Source organism: Melospiza georgiana, unplaced genomic scaffold, assembly GCF_028018845.1.
Source record: "Melospiza georgiana isolate bMelGeo1 unplaced genomic scaffold, bMelGeo1.pri scaffold_29, whole genome shotgun sequence".
NCBI classification, from domain to species: domain Eukaryota; kingdom Metazoa; phylum Chordata; class Aves; order Passeriformes; family Passerellidae; genus Melospiza; species Melospiza georgiana.
In genome coordinates this window covers 2,268,328-2,287,610 of record NW_026652215.1, presented here as the reverse complement: position 1 = coordinate 2,287,610, position 19,283 = coordinate 2,268,328, and the positions used below count along the sequence as shown (strand labels likewise).

General features: G+C 52.2%; 1 protein-coding gene across 1 annotated transcript in view; it reads right to left on the bottom strand.

Moving 5' to 3' along the window:
* Positions 1–14,415, bottom strand: part of LOC131096342 (olfactory receptor 14J1-like) — a gene marked incomplete at its 5' end in the record, with an annotated part of 30,842 nt that extends 16,427 nt beyond the window's left edge. The window contains one exon of the mRNA XM_058044681.1: positions 13,969–14,415. Within this exon, the coding sequence (XP_057900664.1) occupies positions 13,969–14,415 (447 nt within the window). The remainder of the gene's footprint in view (positions 1–13,968) is intronic.
* Between the last annotated feature and the right edge of the window lie 4,868 nt (positions 14,416–19,283).

Below are 19,283 nucleotides of genomic sequence, written 5' to 3'. Positions count from 1 at the left end.
ATGGAATCAAGGAGATCCTTCTGACACTCTGCATCTCCATGGAACCAAGGGGCCATTGTGATACTGGGGCACCCAGGAGACTCCTGTGACACTGCAAGGCCTCATGGAAGCAAGGAGCCATTGTGACACTATGGGGTCCCATGGAAACAAGAGGCCAGTGTGACACATCTAGGCCTCATGGAAACAAGGATCCAATATGACACCATCACTATGACACTGCAGGGCCCCATAAAGCCAAAGGAACAGGGAACAGGTCTGGTTTGCTTGGCCTGACAGATGCAACTGCCCTTGGCATGTCAAGGGTCTCTTCTCATGTACCCCTGAAACACTGAGGCTCTGGGCTTTCCTTCAAATGGAAAAGAACTGCCCTTCTCATTTAAGCATCCATGGCCAAAATGGGATTCCCCCTCCAAGATTCCAAATACTCAGGGATTTCTCCCAGAAAAAAAACTGCCATTCCGAACAAGTCTGACTGCCCTTGTCTTCCTGAGAGCTGGCTCTCACCTGCCTTCAAACACTGAGGCTCTGTGCTTTCCTTCCTACTGAAAAGAATTGTCCCTCCTGCACAGGCACTCATGGCCAAAACTGGTACTTTTCCTCCAAAATTCCTATATGCAAGGGATTTTTCTCGCAGACAAGAGCTCCCAGGACAGACAGGTCTGGCTGGCCTTGGCCTCTGGTGGTTGCCTCTATTCTGCCCTGAAACACTGGGGCTCGGTACTTTCCTTCCTAAGGGAAAAGAACCATCTTTCTTCTCTGGGTGCTCATGGTTGAAATTAGGATTCCACCCCCAAAAGCCCTATATCCAAAGATTGCTCCTCCCCAAAAGCTGCCATTGCAGACAGGTCTGGGTGGCCTTGGTCTCTGGTGACTGCAGTTCATCAGCCCCTGAAACACTGGGGCTCTGTGCTTTCCTTCCTATGGAAAAGAGGAAAAGAATTTTCTTATTCCTCCATGGCCAAAATTGCTACTCGTCCTAAAATGTTCACTATATGAAGGGTTTCTCCCAGACAAAAGCTGCCAGCTCTGGCTGGTGTTGTGGGCTCTGATGGCCACCTATCATCTACCCCTGAAAAACTGGGGCTCTCTGCCTTCCTTGTGATGGAAATAGAACAGTCTTTTCTTCCAGGGGCCTTGGCCAAATTTGAGATTTGGCCTCTAAATTTCTTATATCCAAGGATAGCTCCCAGACAAAAGCTGCCAGGAGAGATGAGTCTGGCTGGCTTGGCCTCCCAGGGGCTGCTTCTCACCTACCATCAAAACCTGAGGCTCTCTGCTTTCCTTCAGATGGAAAAGAAATGGCCTTTTCATCAAGGGATCCGTGGCCAAAACTGGTAATCTACCTCCCAAATTCTGTGTATCCAAGGATTTCTCTCAGGCACAAGCTGCAATTCCAAAAAGGTCTGGCTTGCCTTGGCCCTTGGTGGCTGCTGCTCATCTGCCCCTGAAACACTGGGCCTCTGCTTTCCTTCCAATGGAAAAGAATCGTTGTTCACATCAAAGTGCCCATGTGCAAAATTGGAATTCGGCCCAAAAAATTCCATCTATCCAAGGATTGCTCCACTTCAAAAATAGCCAGGACACACAGGTCTGACTGGTCTTGTCCTGAAGTGATTTTCTTAGACTATGAGCAGAATGTTTTCATTTGTCAACACTTTGGAGATCTCCCAGAGGTTTGGAGGCCTCAAGAACATGAGCAAAACACAGGGACACAAGAGCACTCTGCTGAGTGGAGTGGAGACTGAGGACAGCAGAGGAGACCTGGGAGTGATTGAAGGCAGGTTTCAGAGATGGTGGATCCTTTTGGCATAATAGAGAACAGCCAGAGAAAGAAAGAATTAATGCAAAGGGCAGATAGGGAGGGCCAGACAGGACCCCAAAGAGAAAGGAATTCCTCTGCCAGGGCAGGGCTGTGGCGCAGCACGTCCCCAGCAGGAGCCTGGAGCAGCCCCAGGCTTTGTGTGGGCAGGCAGAGGCAGGCAGGAGGCAGAGATGTCAGCAAAGGAAGGGCCCAGACAGGTGGGGCAGCCGGGGGATGCCGACAGCCTGCAGGGACAGAGGCGCAGGGCAGGGACACCGTGGGACAGCCTGGGCTGCACAGGGCATAGGGATGGGCAGCAGCTGCCAGACCGCCCTGCCAGAGCCGTCTTGGGCAGCACTTTGGCCATGGCTGCTGGCCCTGGGCCTGAGGCCACAAGGGGACAAGTGACCCTTGTAGGGCTGGGGCCTCATTGTCTCCTTGTCCCTGCTCAAGGCCTGGCAGGGGCTGCCCCGTGCTCCTGCCCTTGGCAATGCACATCCCCACATGCCAGTGCCCATCCTGGGAAGAGCCCTGAGCAAGGAGGGAGGGACAGGATCTGCCTGGGCAGGGGTTGGGGCTCAGGCCTTGTCCCTTTGCATTCCTGAAACACATCCAGGTGTGCTCAGCAGGGAGACACCTTTCCCTTGCTTTTCCCCAGCTGTCATCACTGCCTCCAGTGTTCTACTCTACCTGGATTCTGGGGACACTTTCACATGAGTTGTGTCCCTCAGTGGGACCCATTTAAAGTTAAAGAGAATTTCGACTTTGAATCTGATTTTGAGTTCTTGAGAAGTTGTTTGAGCCCACTCTGAGGGATTGAATCTGATGCAAAGAGCACCAAAGCCCCAGAGGCTCAATAAAGTCCCTGTGCTGTGTCTGTGCTGCCTCCTGTCCCGGAGGCAACTCCTGGCAAGGGCAGTGCTGCAGAGAGATAGCTCTGGCCAGGAGCAGCTCCTGTGCACAGCCCAGCAGGGCTGGGGCACTGCCAGGGCCCTCAGGGACACCAGCAGGGCACAGACAGAGCTCACAGGGGCTCAGCACTGGCAGGGGCTGTGGGATGTCCCAGAGGGGGCTATGTCACAGCAGCACCTCTGTGGCTGTGTCATAGAGGCACAGAGCAGCTGGGATGTCAGCAAGGGGCTGTGTGACAGAACAGAGTGGGTTGGGTGAGGTTACAGGTTGGGCTATGACATCACAGAGTTTGTTGTGTGAGGTGACTGAGCAGCTACAGCATCACAGAGGACATTCTGTGTCATAGAGCAGTCTGTGACATCATGGCATGACTGCATGACATCATAGAGTGGGATGTGAGGTCAAAGTGTGTGCTGTGACATTACAGAGTGTCAGTATGACATCACAGAGAGGGTTTTGTGACATGACTGAGGGGGTTGTGACATCAGACAGCTTATGTGACATCATAGAGTAGAGTGTGAGGCCATAGAGCAGTTTCTGTCAACATAGAGGGTGGCTCTGTGACATAAGAGAGTGGGTTGTGACCTCACTGGGTGGCAGTGTAGCATCATAGAGCAGGTTGTGCCATCACAGAACGGATTCTGACATCACAGTGCAGCTGCATGACACTCCACCGTGACATCCCAGAGTTGGCTCTGTGATATCACAAGGGTGCTGTGTGGCGTCCCAGAGTGGGTTGTGACATCCCAGGTGGCTGTGTGAGATGACATGGGGCTGTGTGATATCACATGATGCTGTGTGACATCACAGGGCTGTGTGAGGTCCCTGGGGAGGTCACTCTGTCCCGGCCCCCCTCACAGCTCCCCCCAGAGCAGTCCAACCCTGCTCGTGCACAGCGGGGTCCCCTGTCCCCCCCGGTCCCCCCACCCCCGGCCCCGCAGCCTCCCCCAGAGGATGTTCCACGAGATCGACCCCAGAGCCTGACATGGGGACGGGGGGCCGGGGCCCTGGGGGTGGCACAGGGGGACAGGGACCCCCCGACAGCATCCCTGTGTCCCCCAGGGCCAGAGCCTAGGCCAGGGCTCCTTCACCCTGTTATGAACAAGGGCTTGAGAGTGCTGAAAAATCCCCAGCAAGGGATCAGCAAAAACCAGACTGAATATTAAGGGACAGCAGCACAAAGTTCCTTGGCAAGAGTCACTCTGCTCCTGACTGAACACTTCAGGCACACCAAGAAAAAAAAGCAACTACAAAACCAAACCAAATCCATGCGTTCAAACCAGAAATGAACCGAGAACTGCCTCTGTGTGTGTGAGACAGGACAGTGAGGGCAAGGATAAAAGGTATACAGCCCAAAAGTTTTTAGAGCTCAAACAGGACTTAACCTTTACTGATACCTTAAATTTCACAATTTAGCAAAAGAACAGCACTTAACAGTATTTAAGCTAACTTAAAACCTATGACTTTGCAATTTAACAGAGGAACAACATTAAACAGTTTTTAAATCTGCTTATAACTTATATTAAACAACTTAGCCAAAGAAAAATTCTTAGCATAATTTCACTTCACTTAGACTTCATGATTGAACCTCACTTACAGGCCTGACTGACTCAGCTATCCAAGGCACTCAAACCCCTCAGAGAGCAGCATTTCTGCCGCTTTTCCCCAGCACTGGCACTCCTGTGTGCACACAGACACAAAGAGTCAGTGCAAGACACCTGTGAGCAATTCCCCATAGGGCAGGCAATGCTCCCTGTGGATCCTTTGGCATCTCCCCCAGCAGGCCAAGGGTTGAGCCTGGAGGAGTGGGGGGATCGGCCCAGGCTCTCTCATTGTTCAGGATCCCCGAGTGCAGCAAACGGGAGAGTTCCCGGCTGGGACAGGCCCCACTCAGAAGGAGTCACTGGCCCAGGAGAGCTCCAAGGGCTCCTTTTGGAGCGCTGTTTGTAGGGCCCCAAGAGAGGGGCTTCAGTTCCAGCAATGGTTCATCCTGGCCACACTTGGCACCAACAGCTTTCTTTGGCAGTGTGGGAACAGGGATGTTGTGCCACTGAGGGAACAAAACCAGTTCCCAGGGCTGCTCCTACAGAAGCCAGGTGCTGGTTGTGCAGCAGCAGTGCCTGGAGCAGACAGTGTTTGTGATGAGCTGCAGAGGAGCTGAGCCCAGGGGCTGTTGGCCAAGGCCGAGGCCCAAGGAGCATTTCTCAGCTGGCAGGGTGGCCTGAGAAGGGGAGGGGGGAAAGCACCAGCACAGGGCCCATGGAACCAAGGGAGCATTGTGACACTGTGGTGCATTGTGAGACCAAGGGACCATTGGGACACTGTGGAGCCTCATGGAATCATGGAGAGCACTGTGACATTGCTCAGCTCATGGAACCAAGGGGACCGTACTGACTCTGTGTGGCTCCATGAAATGTAGGGATCATTGTAACATGGAGAGGAACCATCAAACCGAGGATCCATTGTGACACTGCAGTGCCTCAGGAAGCATTGTGACACTTTGGGATGTCATGGTAACAAGGGGCCATTGTTACACTGCAAGACCCCATGGAGCCAAAGGTCTATTGTGACATTGCAATGCCTCATGGGACCATTGAGAGACCATTAGGACACTTCACAGCCTCATGGATCCATGGGGCCATTGTGACACTGTGGGGACTCATGGAATCATGGAGACCATTGTGACACTATGAGGTCTTATGGAACTAGGGAGATCATTCTGACACTATGAGGTTCCATGGAACCAAGTACAGCATTCTGACATTGTGTGGCACAATGGAACCAGGGATCCATTGTGACACCATGGGGCCTCATGGAACCAAAGGCAACACAGTTACATGCTGAGGCTCCATGAGACCAAGGGCACATTGAGATATTGTGGGACCTGGGGAACAACAGAGACCATTGTGACACTGCAGGGCCCAGTGAAACCAGGAGAACACAAGACATGTCTGGCTGGGTTGGCATCCCAGGGGCACCTGAATGGTCCCTCTGACCTTAGCATATGGAGGGAATCATCTCATCTGCTACTGAAACACTGAAGCTCCATGCTTTCCTTCCTATGGAAAAGAACTGTCCGTCTCCTCCAGGTGTCCATGGCCAGAATTGGGGTTCCATCTCCAACATTCCCTTACTATGACAGACTGTAGGAGATTCTTGGCTCAAAACATTTCATGTGTGGGGGAAGAAGGGGCAGGTCCAGCCCTACCCTGCCCTGTGACCCCAATCCCCCCAGAGCCTCTATCCCAGCCCAGCAGTGGCTGCCAGTCCCTGGCACAGCATAGGCCATGCTCCACAGCCACCTCTGCAGCCCCCAGCCCAGCTCCCGAGGGACCAAATGAGCTCAATTTCCACCTGGGGGAAGGGCCCAGGAAGTCCAAGGGGTATTGAAGGCTGACCACAAGGCAAGCACATATCTTGACCCTACATCCTCTTGGAATTTCCATCTGAACACCTCTGGAATCCAGGATGTGGTGGCTGTGTGTGTGCTTGTCTGTATTTTATTTGTCTTATTCTCTTTCTGTGTTTTTTCTTTTAATAACCCTCCCTTGCAAATTTTGATTAACCTTAAATTGAACAGACTTAGAGTATGTGAAGTTGCATGGACCAAGTTAATGCTTTAAGAAGTGTTTTTTGTTGATTGAATGTGGTATTAAACATTTTGCCAAAGTTTCTCTGATTTTTCTAAACTTGCCAGTAAAGGCTGTTTGGTTGTTTTGAGCTCCTAAGAATCTGTTGTTGGTATTTCTCCAGTGCATCCAACTCAGAGGAGACAAACAATTGTAATTGCTTTTAAATGTCTCCTTGTTTGAGAGAGTTTTTTTGGGGGACGGGAGTCAGGCCTTGTCTGTCCTACTTGGCACAGCCCAGGCAGGGCTTTCCCAGCCACATTCCACACTCCATTTCCCAGCTGGAGCCGCTGGTGCCTCTGAGTTGTGCTGCCCCAGCCCCAGGGACGCTCTCCTTGTCTGCCGATTCCCCCATGGTCTCTGGGCAGGGATGGTCTCAGTGGGGGCTGCTGACATCCTCAGCACCTTGGAGGCTGCTGCTGAATTTTCCTGCTCCAGGGGCTTGTTCAGCCTTCAGAGCTTCAGTGCAGGAATTCAGTGTCCCAGGGCTCATTAACATTCAGAACACCTTAACAAGTCAAGCCTCTGAGAATAATTTGATTTAGGTGTTCAAATCTTTTGTGGTTAATTAGTCAGATTTCAGTAGTGTGTTCAAATTGAATGCATTATATTTAAAAAGACAGTGTGCAAATATTTTTTAGGCCCTGTTCAGGTTTTTTTCCTCTTCATAAATCAATATGTGTAGTCTCCAATTGACACTGAATCCAAGTACCTCTTCATGCAGTTTGAATGGATATGAAAATCAAGACTCTTCATGGCTGACAATCAATCAGACTCTGTCCCTACCCCCACCCCACCATTCCCCCATCCACACCCTGGCGCTCAGAGCAGCCTTGTGCAAATCTGAGCTCCCTCCAACCCAGGCTGCACCTGCAGCTTTCAGCTCCTTGGCTCCAACTCCCACCTGCTTTCCTTGGAGAAGGAGCTGCCTGAGACACAGAGGGATGTTCATTTCTTGTCAGCCAACAAAGCCAAGGGAAGGCACAGCTCCATCAAATGCAAAAGTCATTCCTCTGCTGGATATTAAATCCACTTCCCACAGCAGACAGTCTCAGAGCAATGGAAAACACCTTCTGTCCCCAGCACAGATCCCAAGGTCCCCCCAAACCCTCCCTGCCCCGATTCTGCCCAGATTTTCTCTTTGCACACATGAGTCACATGCTGCAGTCATGAGCTCCCTCCATGCCCAGAGGGAGAAAAGAGAGAAAGGGGATGAAGAGCTCTTCTGTGCAGAGCCAAGGTCCAAGTGCAGCCCCTTCAGTGGGAACCACAACTCATCACGTTTGTGTCCTTTGGGCTCAGGACCTGATGACACACAGGGGCACAGAAAGGTTTCTTGCCAAAAAAACAGAGGTGGAACATTTGAACAGTTTAATAACTATCACAGCTCTTCCCTCAACTCTCTGGGATGTCCCAGCAGCATCTGGCATGTCCCCCATCCCCAAGGAATTTCTGTACAGAAACAGATTTTGACAAAGATAAAAGAAAATGTAATTCTCTTATAGATATAAACACAATTAAGATGTTGATTAATGTGTTATTTATTTGAACTTTGAAAAGACTAGACAACTCCCTGAAGTTCAAAGCATGAAACCAGTCAGTTGAGAAGCACTTGAATGACCAGAGAGCATCTGGAGAAGGAAATCTGGGAGCAATGGGAAGAATAATGAACCAGGTGGTCTAGTGAAGAGATGCCCTTACACATGGCTATTTAAACAGGAGGACTGGAAACACCTGCAGGAAGAGGGTCATGAAACGTTAGACTGGATGTTGGTGGCACAGGAAGAAGGTAAGATGAATATTTCTACTCATGCCATCAGTACACTTCCAGGAAATCCCTGTTCCTGGTGGGTTATTTTGCCATTTCTTAAAAGTACTCATATGACACAGTAATAAAGATTTGCTTGTATGTTATGAAATTTAATAAAACTTAGGCCCCTTTCCAGGCAGACATCAGCTGTGTGCCCATGAACAGGCAGGGCCACTTGTGCCCTGAGGTGCCCAGCTGGGATTGGATCTCTCCAAGAGCACCTGAGGGAGAGCAGAGCACATTGCAAGCTGCAGGTCCCTGACAGCCCTGCAGGGCTCCTGTCCCATCAACATCTGCTCTGCTCCAGTCTGAAACAGGGCCCAGCATGGTGCCGGGATCATCAGAGAGCTGAGGTGTGTGCTGGAATTCAATGCCCGCCCCATCGCGCAGCAGCCCTGCATTTTCCTCCTGCAGCCTTGGTTTCCAGCACAGCCATGGAGGCTCTTTGGGCTCTGGAGTGTTGCTGCAGCCCCCAAGGGCAGCTGAGCTCTGCCTCTGGAACAGTCAGGCCTGGCCAGCGCAGGCCATGCTCAGCAATTGCTTGTGTGTGCCTGGCCTTGCTGTCAGCCCCGGCAGTGGCTGCGTGGCCCCTTTGTGGCCCTGTGCTGGCCCAGCCATGGTGGCCCAGCCCCTGTGCAGGCCCAGCCCAGGCCAGGAGCATTGCGGCTGGGAACGGCCCCTGTGCTGTGGTGCCCACAGCAGCCGTGGGGCTCTGTGCCCCATGGCCTCCCTGCTGGGCAGCCTCTGCCAGCTCCTGCAGAGCCCCTGGCACCTGTGGGCTGGCACAGACAGCCCTGCCCCAGGCTCTGCCACCCTCTGGGCCAACAGAGAGGCAGCCAGGGTTGGCCATGGCCGGGAACAGGCCCTGAGCCCCGCAGGAGGATGGAGCTGGGCCACAGCCAAACTCAGCCCAGGCCAAAGCTGGGCTCAGCAGCCAGGACTGCCAACACATGGGGACAGAGGCTGGCACTGACAAATGTCCTGGGCCCTCTCCTTGCTCTGCCCATGCCACCAAGGGCACAGAGCAGCCTCCTCTCTGGGCCACTTGCCGGTTTTCAATGCCTTGCACAGGCGCTGGCCCTGCCCCACAAGGCCTGGCCTGAGTCCTGCCCCTGCACGCTCAGCCAGGCTGAGATGGACACTGATGGTTTCTGGGCCAGGCTCTCTGAGCCCAGCCCAGGTCCCTGCAAGCTCTGCCAGCTGCCCTGAGCTCTGGGCAGCACTAAGGGCCTCTCCCCAGCCCAGCCAGCTCTGGCCCCACAGCTCTGCTCAGGCCAGGCTGCTCTGGGCACTGCCCCACGGCCTCAGCCCCTGGCAAGGGCACAGCAGCAGCTGCAGCTGCCACAGGACTCAGCCCCAGCCATGGGGGAAGGTGCTTGGCCAAGGCCAAAGGAGGCTCCCTGGGTGCCCTGCTCCCCTCTGCCTGAGGTCCTGAGAGCTCAAGGGCCCAAATCCCTGGCCCTGCCCTGCCCCTGATCCCCACAGTCTGTCCCGTTTCTTTCATCCCTGCCTTGCCAGAGACTTTTTGGGACAAGGGGACTCTGCTCTGGGGGTGGAGGGAGATGCGAGTGCCACCACTAGTGTGGGAACCACAACTCATCAGGTTTGTGTCCTTTGGGGACTAGGAACTGGTGAGACTCAGAGGCACAGAAAGTTTCTCTTCATGGCAAACAGACCAGTATTCGACAGGATACAATTTAATAACAATCACACTCTTCCCTGAGCTTTGTGCCTGGTCCCCGCAGCATCTGATGAGTCCACCATCCACAAGTGATTTCCATACTAAAATTAATTTCACAAAAATTTGATTCTGTGATAGATACAATCACAGCTGATTTCTTCTATCAGGATGCTCATCCTGGTGTGGTGCAAACAGCTCCAACAATTCTTGATTTGCAAGGCTGTCAGTGGTCGATGAAGAAGGGAGGTGAAGCTGATTTTGGTGTTGGGGAAATGCTGAAACCAGCCTGACTCATTTAACCTCCTCCTGTCCTGGCTGATCTCCCCTCTTTCCCCTTCCACCCATTGGCTTTTGTCTCCCACCAGGCCCCTCTGAAGAGCCTAGCTCTGCGTTCTCCATCCCCTCCATGGTGGCACTGCCAGGCTGGGATGAGGAGCCCCTCAGCCTTCCCTGCTCCAGGCTGGACCAGCCCAGCTCCCTCAGCCTCTGCTCACAGCCCAAGGGATCCAGCCCCACCTTGGAGGCCCTTCCCAGACCCTGCTCCAGCTGCCAGACATCTTTCCTACCCTGGGGAACCCAACCCAGGCCACAGTGACCTGGATAATCCATGTCCTTGCTGTCCTGGTCACACAGCCCTGGCCCCTTGTCCCCATGTCAGGCTCTGGGGTGGATCCTGTGGAACATTCTTTGGTGGAGGCTGTGGCTCCAGGTGGGCCGGGGGGATCCTGGGGGACAGGGACCCTGCTGGGCATGGACAGCATTGGAGTTGTTGGGAGAAACTGTGAGGGGGAGCTGGGGCAGAGTGACCAACCCAGTGACCTGACACAGCCCTGCTGGGATGTCACACAGCCCCTCTGGGATGTCACAGCCTGCTCTGTCATGTCACAGCCCATTCTGTAATGTCATACAGCTGGTCTATGATGTCACAGCCAACTCTATGATATCATAGTCTGCCGTGTGATGTCAGACCTCTGACCTGCAATGTCACATCCTGGTCTGTGATGTCACAGAGGCAGTCTATGATGCCATAACTGTTTGATGACCTCATACAGCCCATTCTGTGATGTCATAGTGCAATCTGTGATGTCATAGTGCAATCTGTGACCTTCTGGTAAAGAAGGAGGGGCAGCAACAAAACTTCTGCACTGGAATTATGAAAGGAAGACTTTGGGCTACTTAGGATGCACATTTGGGGAGTACTGAATCAGGTCCCGATTTTTTAAAGGGAAGCAGCCCTTAAAAACCAAGGAATTCAGGAAGGATGGACAAATTTCAAGAAAATAATCTTAAGGGGGTTTTGTCCATCACTTTGTCCCAGTGTGCCAAAACATGAGCCAGTGAGGGAAATGACTAGTCTAGTGCCACATGGTGCTTTTGTGGGAAGTCGGAGGTCAAACAGAATGGCAACTTAGGAAGTATTTAAGGTTGATGTTAGGTTATAAAAATGAGAATTAGAGCAGTGAAAGCTCAATTAGAATGCAACTTTGTGCTTTCATAAAAAAAAAAATGTTTTCATGAAAAATTATAGCAAAAGGAGGGAGAAAGAGAACCTCTACACTTTATGAATGGCAGTGGAGAATAATAAAACTAAAGATAAGGAAAAGGCTGAACTGCTCAACACCTTGTTTGTCTCAATTTTCAATATTAGGACTGGTTGTCCTCAGGACAAGTGCTCTCCTGAGCTGGTGGATTGGCACAGGGAGCAGAACAGCCCCTGGAATCCAGGAGGAAGCAGTTGGTGACCTGCTGAGCCACTCAGATGCTCACAGGTGTACGGGTCAGATGGGATCCCTCCTAGTGGGATGAGGGAGCTGTGGATAAGCTCCCCAAGCAGCTCTCCATCATTTACCATCAGTGCTGGCTCAGCAGGGAGGTCCCAGTGCACTGGAGTTGCCAATGTGAGCCCATCCCCAAGAGGGTTGGAAGGAGGATGTGGGGAACTCCAGGCCTGTCAGCCTGACCTGGGTGCCCAGCAAGGTTATGGAACAGATCACCCTGAGTGCCATCACAGGGCACCAACAGGATGGCCGAGGGGTCAGAGCCAGCCAGCATGGATTTAGGGGTGGCAGGTCCTGCCTGACCAACCTGACCTCCTTTTATGACCAGGTGACCCACCTGTCGATGCAGGAAAGACTGTGGATGTTGTGTGCCTGCATTCCAGCAGAGCCTTTGACTCTGTTTCTGACAGCATTCCCTGGAAAAGCTGCAGCCCACGGCTTGGGCAGGTGCCCTCCTTGCTGGGAGATTTAAGAGCTGGCTGGAGGCTGGGCCCAGAGAGTGGTGGGGATGGTGCTGCACACAGCTGGTGTCCAGGCACTGGTGGTGTCCCCCAGGGATCTGTGCTGGGCCCAGTCCTGTTTAATATCTTCACTGGTGATCTGGGTGAGGGGATCGAGTCCACCATTCACAACTTGCAGATGGCACCAAGCTGGGTATGAGTGTGGATCTGCTGGAGGGCAGGACAAGAAGACACAGCCTTAAGCGGCACCAGGGGAGGTTCAGGCTGGACAATAGGAAGTTCTTCAGAGAAAGGGTGAGTGGGCATTGGAATGGGCTGGCCAGGGGAGAGGTGGCAGAGTCACTGTCCCTCTCCAGTGGCATTTAGTGGCATGGTCTGAATGACAAGGCAGTATTAGGGCATTGGTTGGACTTAATGATCCCAAAGGTCTTTTCCAGCCTATTTGATTCTGTCATTCTGTGATGACTGGGACACACTGGGGCCATTGTGGCATTTCAGGGCCCCTTGGAACTAAGAGGACCATGGTGACACCATGCAGCCCCATAGAACGAGAGGTCCATTGTTGTAGTCTGGGGCCAAATGGAACCAGGGAGTGCACCGTGACACTCTGGGTCCTCATGGAACCACAGAGGCCATTGTGACACTGCAGGGCCTTGTGTAACCAAGGGGTTTCACCATTTTGACACTGGAAAACCAAGGAGACCATTGGGAGACTCCAGGGCCTCATGGAAACAAGGGATCATTGTGACACTGCATGATCCTGTGTAACCAAGGGGCCACTGCGACACGAGGGGGCTTCAAGGAATCAAGAATAATGTGACACTGTGTGGTCTCGTGGAAACAAGGAGTCCATTGTGACACTGAGGGGACTTGTGGAACCACAGAGACCATGGTGACAGTGTGGGACCTCATGTAATCATGGGGCCATTGTGACACCCTGGGGCCTCATGGAACCAAGTGGCCACTGTGAAACTGCAGCACCAACGAGAACACTGTGACACTGTGAAGGCCCATGGAACCAATGGGTCCACTGTCACAATTTGCAACCCCATGGAACCAAGGAGATAATTGTGACAGTGCAGGGCCTGTTGTAACCAAAGGGACAGTGTGACACTGAGGGGCACCATGGAACCAAGGATATTTTTGCAGATGTCACCCAGCTGGGTGTGAGTGTTGATCTGCTGGAGGGCAGGAGGGCTCTGGACAGGGACCTGAACAGGCTGGATCCAGGGCCCAAATCCAACAAGGTGAGGTTTAACAAGACCAAGTGATGGGTCCTGCACTTTGGCCACAACAACCCTTGCAGCACTGCAGACTGGGGACAGAGTGGCTGGACAGCAGCCAGGCAGAAAGGAACCTGCAGGGACTGATGGACAGCAGGCTTGACATGAGCCAGCAGTGTGCCCAGGTGGGCAAGAAGGCCAATGGCTCCTGGCCTGACTCAGGAATGGTGTGGCCAGCTGGAGCAGAGCTGATAGGCCACCACTGATCTGCCCCCAGCTCTGCACACAGACATTGCTGCTACAGCTCCAGAGAAGGCAATTAAAGAGCATATCTGCAGAAAACATTGCTGGGACATCCCTTATCTCCTTTAAAACTGCCAAGACCGCAGCCTCTCATTGAAACAGTCTGTGGCCACAGGGAAGGTGGAGAGAAACAAAAGGAGAAATGGTAAAAACCATGACATTTCTTTGTGGACAATATGAGAAAAGCACAACAAAGCAAAAGAACATCCAAAATAGAACCAATAAAAAGTACCATTAATAACTTTTATTACAAGTGATTTGCAGAAATTACGCAGCCAGTTTAATGTTCCTGAAAGCATCCAGTCATCAGTCTCCTCACTGCAGCCTTGAGCTCCTGGTTCCTCAGGCTGTAGATGAGGGGGTTCAGGGCTAGAGGCACCACCGAGTACAGAACTGATAGGGCCAGATCCAGGGATGGGGAGGAGATGGAGGGGGGCTTCAGGTAGGCAAATGTACCAGTGCTGAGGAACAGGGAGACCACAGCCAGGTGAGGGAGGCAGGTGGAAAAGGCTTTGTGCCGTGCCTGCTCAGAGGGGATCCTCAGCACAGCCCTGAAGATCTGCACATAGGAGAAAACAATGAACACAAAACACCCAAGTCCTAAACAGGCACTAACAGCAATGAGCCCAAATTTCCTGAAGTGAGATTTGGAGCAGAAGAGCTTGAGGATCTGGGGGATTTCACAGAAGAACTGGCCCAGGGCATTGCCATGGCACAGGGGCAGGAAAAATGTATTGGCAGTGTGCAGCAGAGCGTTGAGAAAGGCACTGGCCCAGGCAGCTGCTGACATGTGGGCACAAGCTCTGCTGCCCAGAAGGGTCCCGTAGTGCAGGGGTTTGCAGATGGACATGTAGCGGTCGTAGCACATGATGGTCAGCAGATAAAACTCTGCTGAGATGAAGAACATAAAGAAAAATAGCTGAGCAGCACATCCTGTGTAGGAGATGGTCCTGGTGTCCCAGAGGGAATTGTGCATGGCTTTGGGGACAGTGGCACAGATGGAGCCCAGGTCGCTGAGGGCCAGGTTGAGCAGGAAGAAGAACATGGGTGTGTGCAGGTGGTGGCCGCAGGCTACGGCGCTGATGATGAGGCCGTTGCCCAGGAGGGCAGCCAGGGAGATGCCCAGCAAGAGGCAGAAGTGCAGGAGCTGCAGCTGCCGCGTGTCTGCCAGTGCCAGCAGGAGGAAGTGCCTGAGATGGAGCTGCTGTTGGACATTTGCTGTAGCTGCACATGGGGACCTGTTCATGGAGAAAGGACAGTGACAAGTCAGGAGGCCCAAACCTGAGCCATTTCCTGCAGATTGTCCACTGGGACTCACCCACCCTTGTTCCTGCTCTGGGAAAACCTTCACCCAGGTCCCTGCCTGAGCTCCAGTTTTGCTGGCTGAATGTGCCAGGAGCAGCCAGGCCTGTGCGTGGGGGCTCTCGAGGAGCCATTCCTGCCCCAGTACTGTGGGTTTGTGGCCATTTGGCAGAGGGACAAGCCTGGTTGGTCAGGATTTGTCAGGGGAATCACTCCTACTGCAAAAAGGCTTGGTGCCATTTGCACTTTCAAGTCCAAAGGATGGCAGTAGTTTTTTAGAGATTCTTTTCATATGCACACATCATTTCTGGCTCTCTGAGGTCAGAAATCCCCAGCATTTCTGCTGCACTCTGATTTTGCCACTGAAAGATGGGAGAAGCAAAGGATTCCCTGTGGATGAGGGAAGGTGAGGGGCTGGATGGAGTGATTCACAAATGCCCTGGATTTGCACCTTAGGCTGCAATCAGAGCACAATGACACTCCTGGGTCAGCCTGGGATAAACCAGACCCTGCCCAGAGCAGAGGGATCCCTGAATGTCTCACCCCCTCTAAAGGTGTCTGGGCAAGGTCTCAGCACCCCCTTGTGCCAAGGATACTCACGGCTCCCTTGGCAAACCCAACAGCATTTCCTCAGCTCTGGCAGCTCTGCCCTTCCCTGTGTGACATTCAGGGAACTCCCAGAGGCTCTGGCACAGATTTGCACCCAGGAGGGCAGCTCAGAGCTTGGAAGGGCACAGCAAGGAGATCCCTGGCTGTGCCCATGATGGGATCTCAGGGAGGGGGCTCAGCTCATTCCCCTTTCCCATGGACTGCTTTGCCCACAGCCCCACAGGTGCCAGGGAAGCTTGGACACCCCATTCCCATGGACACACCCCTGCCTGGCAGGAATGCCAAGGGCAGTGCCTGACTCAGCTGCTGCAAATGCCAGAGCCTCCATGAGAGCAGCAGATAACAGTGACAATATCAGGGCAGGGCAGAACCAAGAGAAGATGTTGTGGTGCTGTGCCTGAGAGGGCAGGGCAGAGACAGCCGAGCACTCAGGACAGTGTTCCCGTGCCCAGCTGTGCCTGGCACTAATCACACACCAACCGTGCCCTCATCCTGCCCCCAGCTCTGCTCTCTTCAGCCCCCTCTCCTTCCCTGAGCATCTTCTCCCTGGGCCTGGACATTCCCTCCTGAGAGGAGCCTTGTCCCTGCCAGCGCTCACAGAGCCCATCCCAGCCTGTGTGCCCTGGCTGGGGCCCTACAGAAACCTGCCTGTGTGCAGGGCCCTGGCTGGGGCAGGCTCTGTGTGCAGCTGGGCAAGGGCAGCTCAGGAGAGCCCTGCTGGGCCCTGCAGAGGTGATGCTGCTGCTGCCCAGGGCTGAGGAGTGGCTGAGGGCCCTTTGGGAGGCTAGCAGCAGAGAGACTGACCAGCTTAAGTCACAGTTCTGGAGTCTGTGTAAATGTTCAAACATTCCTTTGATGATCCTGTGTGTCCCTTTCAACTCAGAATGTTCTGTGATTCTGGGATTACAATTCCTGTTCTGCTTCTCTCATCCCCCTGTTGTCTATAATCCAAAGAGAAAAAAAAAAAAAAAAACCTTGCAGCAGTGTTAGAACAGTAAAGTAAAGTAAAAGCCAGACACTTATTGAAAGCTTCCAGGTGTCCCAGTGGGAAAAGGCACACCCACCTCCTGATTTCAACAATTTATTAAGGTTGATAATTAGGATATTTAACAGGAGCATCCTAAAGGAGATTCAGTTTCCCTAGTTACACATCCCTGGGTCAACCCATTGGAGTAGGTCCAAAGGCTTCTTTGCCTTCACTTTTTATAATGACTGCTCATATTCTGCTCATTCTCAAAACCCAAAATGCTCCTATATGTCCAGTTCCTGGAAGACTATATAGTATTTCAGGACTATATAAAAGAACAGGACTATACAGCATTTTAGGAATATATTTAGACAGGTTATTAAGAGAAAGGTAAGGAAACATACTAGATTTAATTCAGGATTAAAGCTATATAAGAATATAATAGTGGTTTAATACAGTTAAGAGTTTAATAGAGTTAAGTAAGGATTATAGTATTGTAACTATAAAATAGTAATTTGGAGAGCTATGAATATATAAAAATGTAAAAAGTACAAAAAACTTTTTGTCACCACCCCAACATTCCCATCTTTCTCCAAGTAGGAAATTGAAAACACTCTCAGGAAAGCTCCTGATCTTTCCAGCAATCCCTGGCTTACCTTCTTTGGGAAGTGTCCTCCGGAGCTGTGCCCAGGCAGGTCTGGAGCTGGGAGCAGCCCTGCCCCACCCAGCCCCTCTCAGCAGCAGCCCCTGCCCTGCTCAGGGTGGCTCCTTCCCCCCACAGCTTCTCCCCAGCGCTGGGAGCAGCTGCCAGGGCTGGCTGAGAGCGTTCCCTGGCAGGCAGCAGAGTCCCTGCCCCAGCACAGCGCCCTGGGCTGCAGGACCCTGCTCTGCAGGACAGCCCTGGGCACCCCTGGCTGCAGCCCCGGCTGCTCAGCCCTGCAGCAGAGCCTGGCAACAGGAGCTGCCTTGGGCTGTGCCTGGGCTGGGGCAGCAGGGAAAGCCAGCCCTGCCCTAGGGCCACAGCCCTGCCTTGGAGCAGCTCTGAGAGTCCTCCTGAAAGGTCCTCAAAGCTGTGGGATGTGCCAGCTCCAGGAGATCCCTGCAGGAACGGCAGCTTCTCTTCCCACAGCCAGGGAATGACTGTTTCAAACCTGGGCTGATTTCTGCTCTGGTGAGCCCTGAGTGAGCTCTGCTCTGCGCTCCCAGCCCAGGCTGAGTTTAACCCCTCTGTGCCCTGTGCTGTGCCCGGGGTGGCTGCAGGCAGTGCCCAGCCCTGCTGGGCTGTGCACAGGAGCTGCTCCTGGCCAGAGCTGTCTCTCTGCAGCGCTGGCCTTGCCAGGAGCTGCCTCTGTGCCGGGAGCCTCTCTGCAGGTTTTTGAAAGGACTTTCGGTTTGGCTTTTGCCTTGGAGTCTCTGAGAGGTTTGTGCAATCATGGCCTCCAATTGCTGCTGTAATTAGTCCCTGAAGAGGCTTTGTCAGTAACAACACTCAGTGGGCTCATTAATGCTTCAGGGTACTTCAGTTTTTTCAAAGTACTTGATGTTTCCCTTTTGATACAGACTCTGTGAGAGGTTTGTGCAATCATGGCCCCAATTATGTGCTTTAACGAGTCCCTTGAGAGCTTTGTACTGAAACTTAGAAGGGCTCATTAATGCTTTGAGATACTCAAAGTTTTTAAGGTACTTTATGGATTTAAGAATACTTCTAGGTACTTTTAAGGATTTTCCTTTCCTCACTGAGTCTCTGAGAGGTTTTTGTGCCATCCTGGCCTCCAATTCTCTCCTCCAAGGAGTCCATGAGGAGCCTGTGTTGGGTATCTTTCCCCTTTCTGTTTTACAACAAAGATGGAACTGAAAGAATTTTGTAAGACTTTCTAAAAGCATTCAAAAAATCATGGGAAAATTAACAATACAACAACAACCACTAAGAGAATTAATAGTCCTGTTTTAGCTAGACATCATCCAACCCTTTAGTCCGTTGGACTGGAAGAGTTTATTGAACCAGTCTTTTTTTTCCACTTGAAGCTTCTTGAATCCTTCAAGTACCTGAATGCTCTTGTGGATTGACTCGCTGTGGATGGAGAGGTTCATGCAACACATGCCCTCAGAGTCTACACAGCCATGCCCCTTTGCCCAGAGTAAAAACTCTATCACTGTTCTGCAAGGTGGCATGTTTGATGGTCTCTATGTCTGAGAGCAGGCCGCACAATGTGAGGGAGGTAGCATTGGTTTGCTTACTTAACAGGCACCTAAGATGGTCTGATTGTCCTAGAGCTTTAGCTGCAGCCACCCAAGCTAGTTCAAATTGGGGGTGCTGCCATCTGATATCTCGATTAAAGCTTGCAAAGCCATCTCTTTGATATCATCCAATACTTCTGTGAGGATACCTGCTGCTTGATCATCTGGTAGGCTGTGTTGTCCTTCTCCAGCTAGATGGTTGATTGTCAATTCCGCCCTTGCCTCATTATTAGCATACTCATTGCTATTAGCATAATAAACACTTTTATCCCTCTTCCCACAGGGTGTATTCTGTAAATGAAAACAATGTAATATATTTTAAATCATAGGTGCCAGAATTTTGAAGCACCCTCGGGGTTCACATCGGTGACCTGAGCCATACGTGCTGCCGGAAGCCCGGAAAGCTGTAGGAGCGCTCACGAAAGAGGTATGAAATGGCAAGCAGCATATAAGTTATCTCCCACGTATCTAGAATGGCGAGGGGTAAAGGGGATAGATTTGTTTTAGCTTACGGATATGCTGAAGAAATTTTCCTTAACCCTCATATGGTCTATGAACTTTCGGAATGG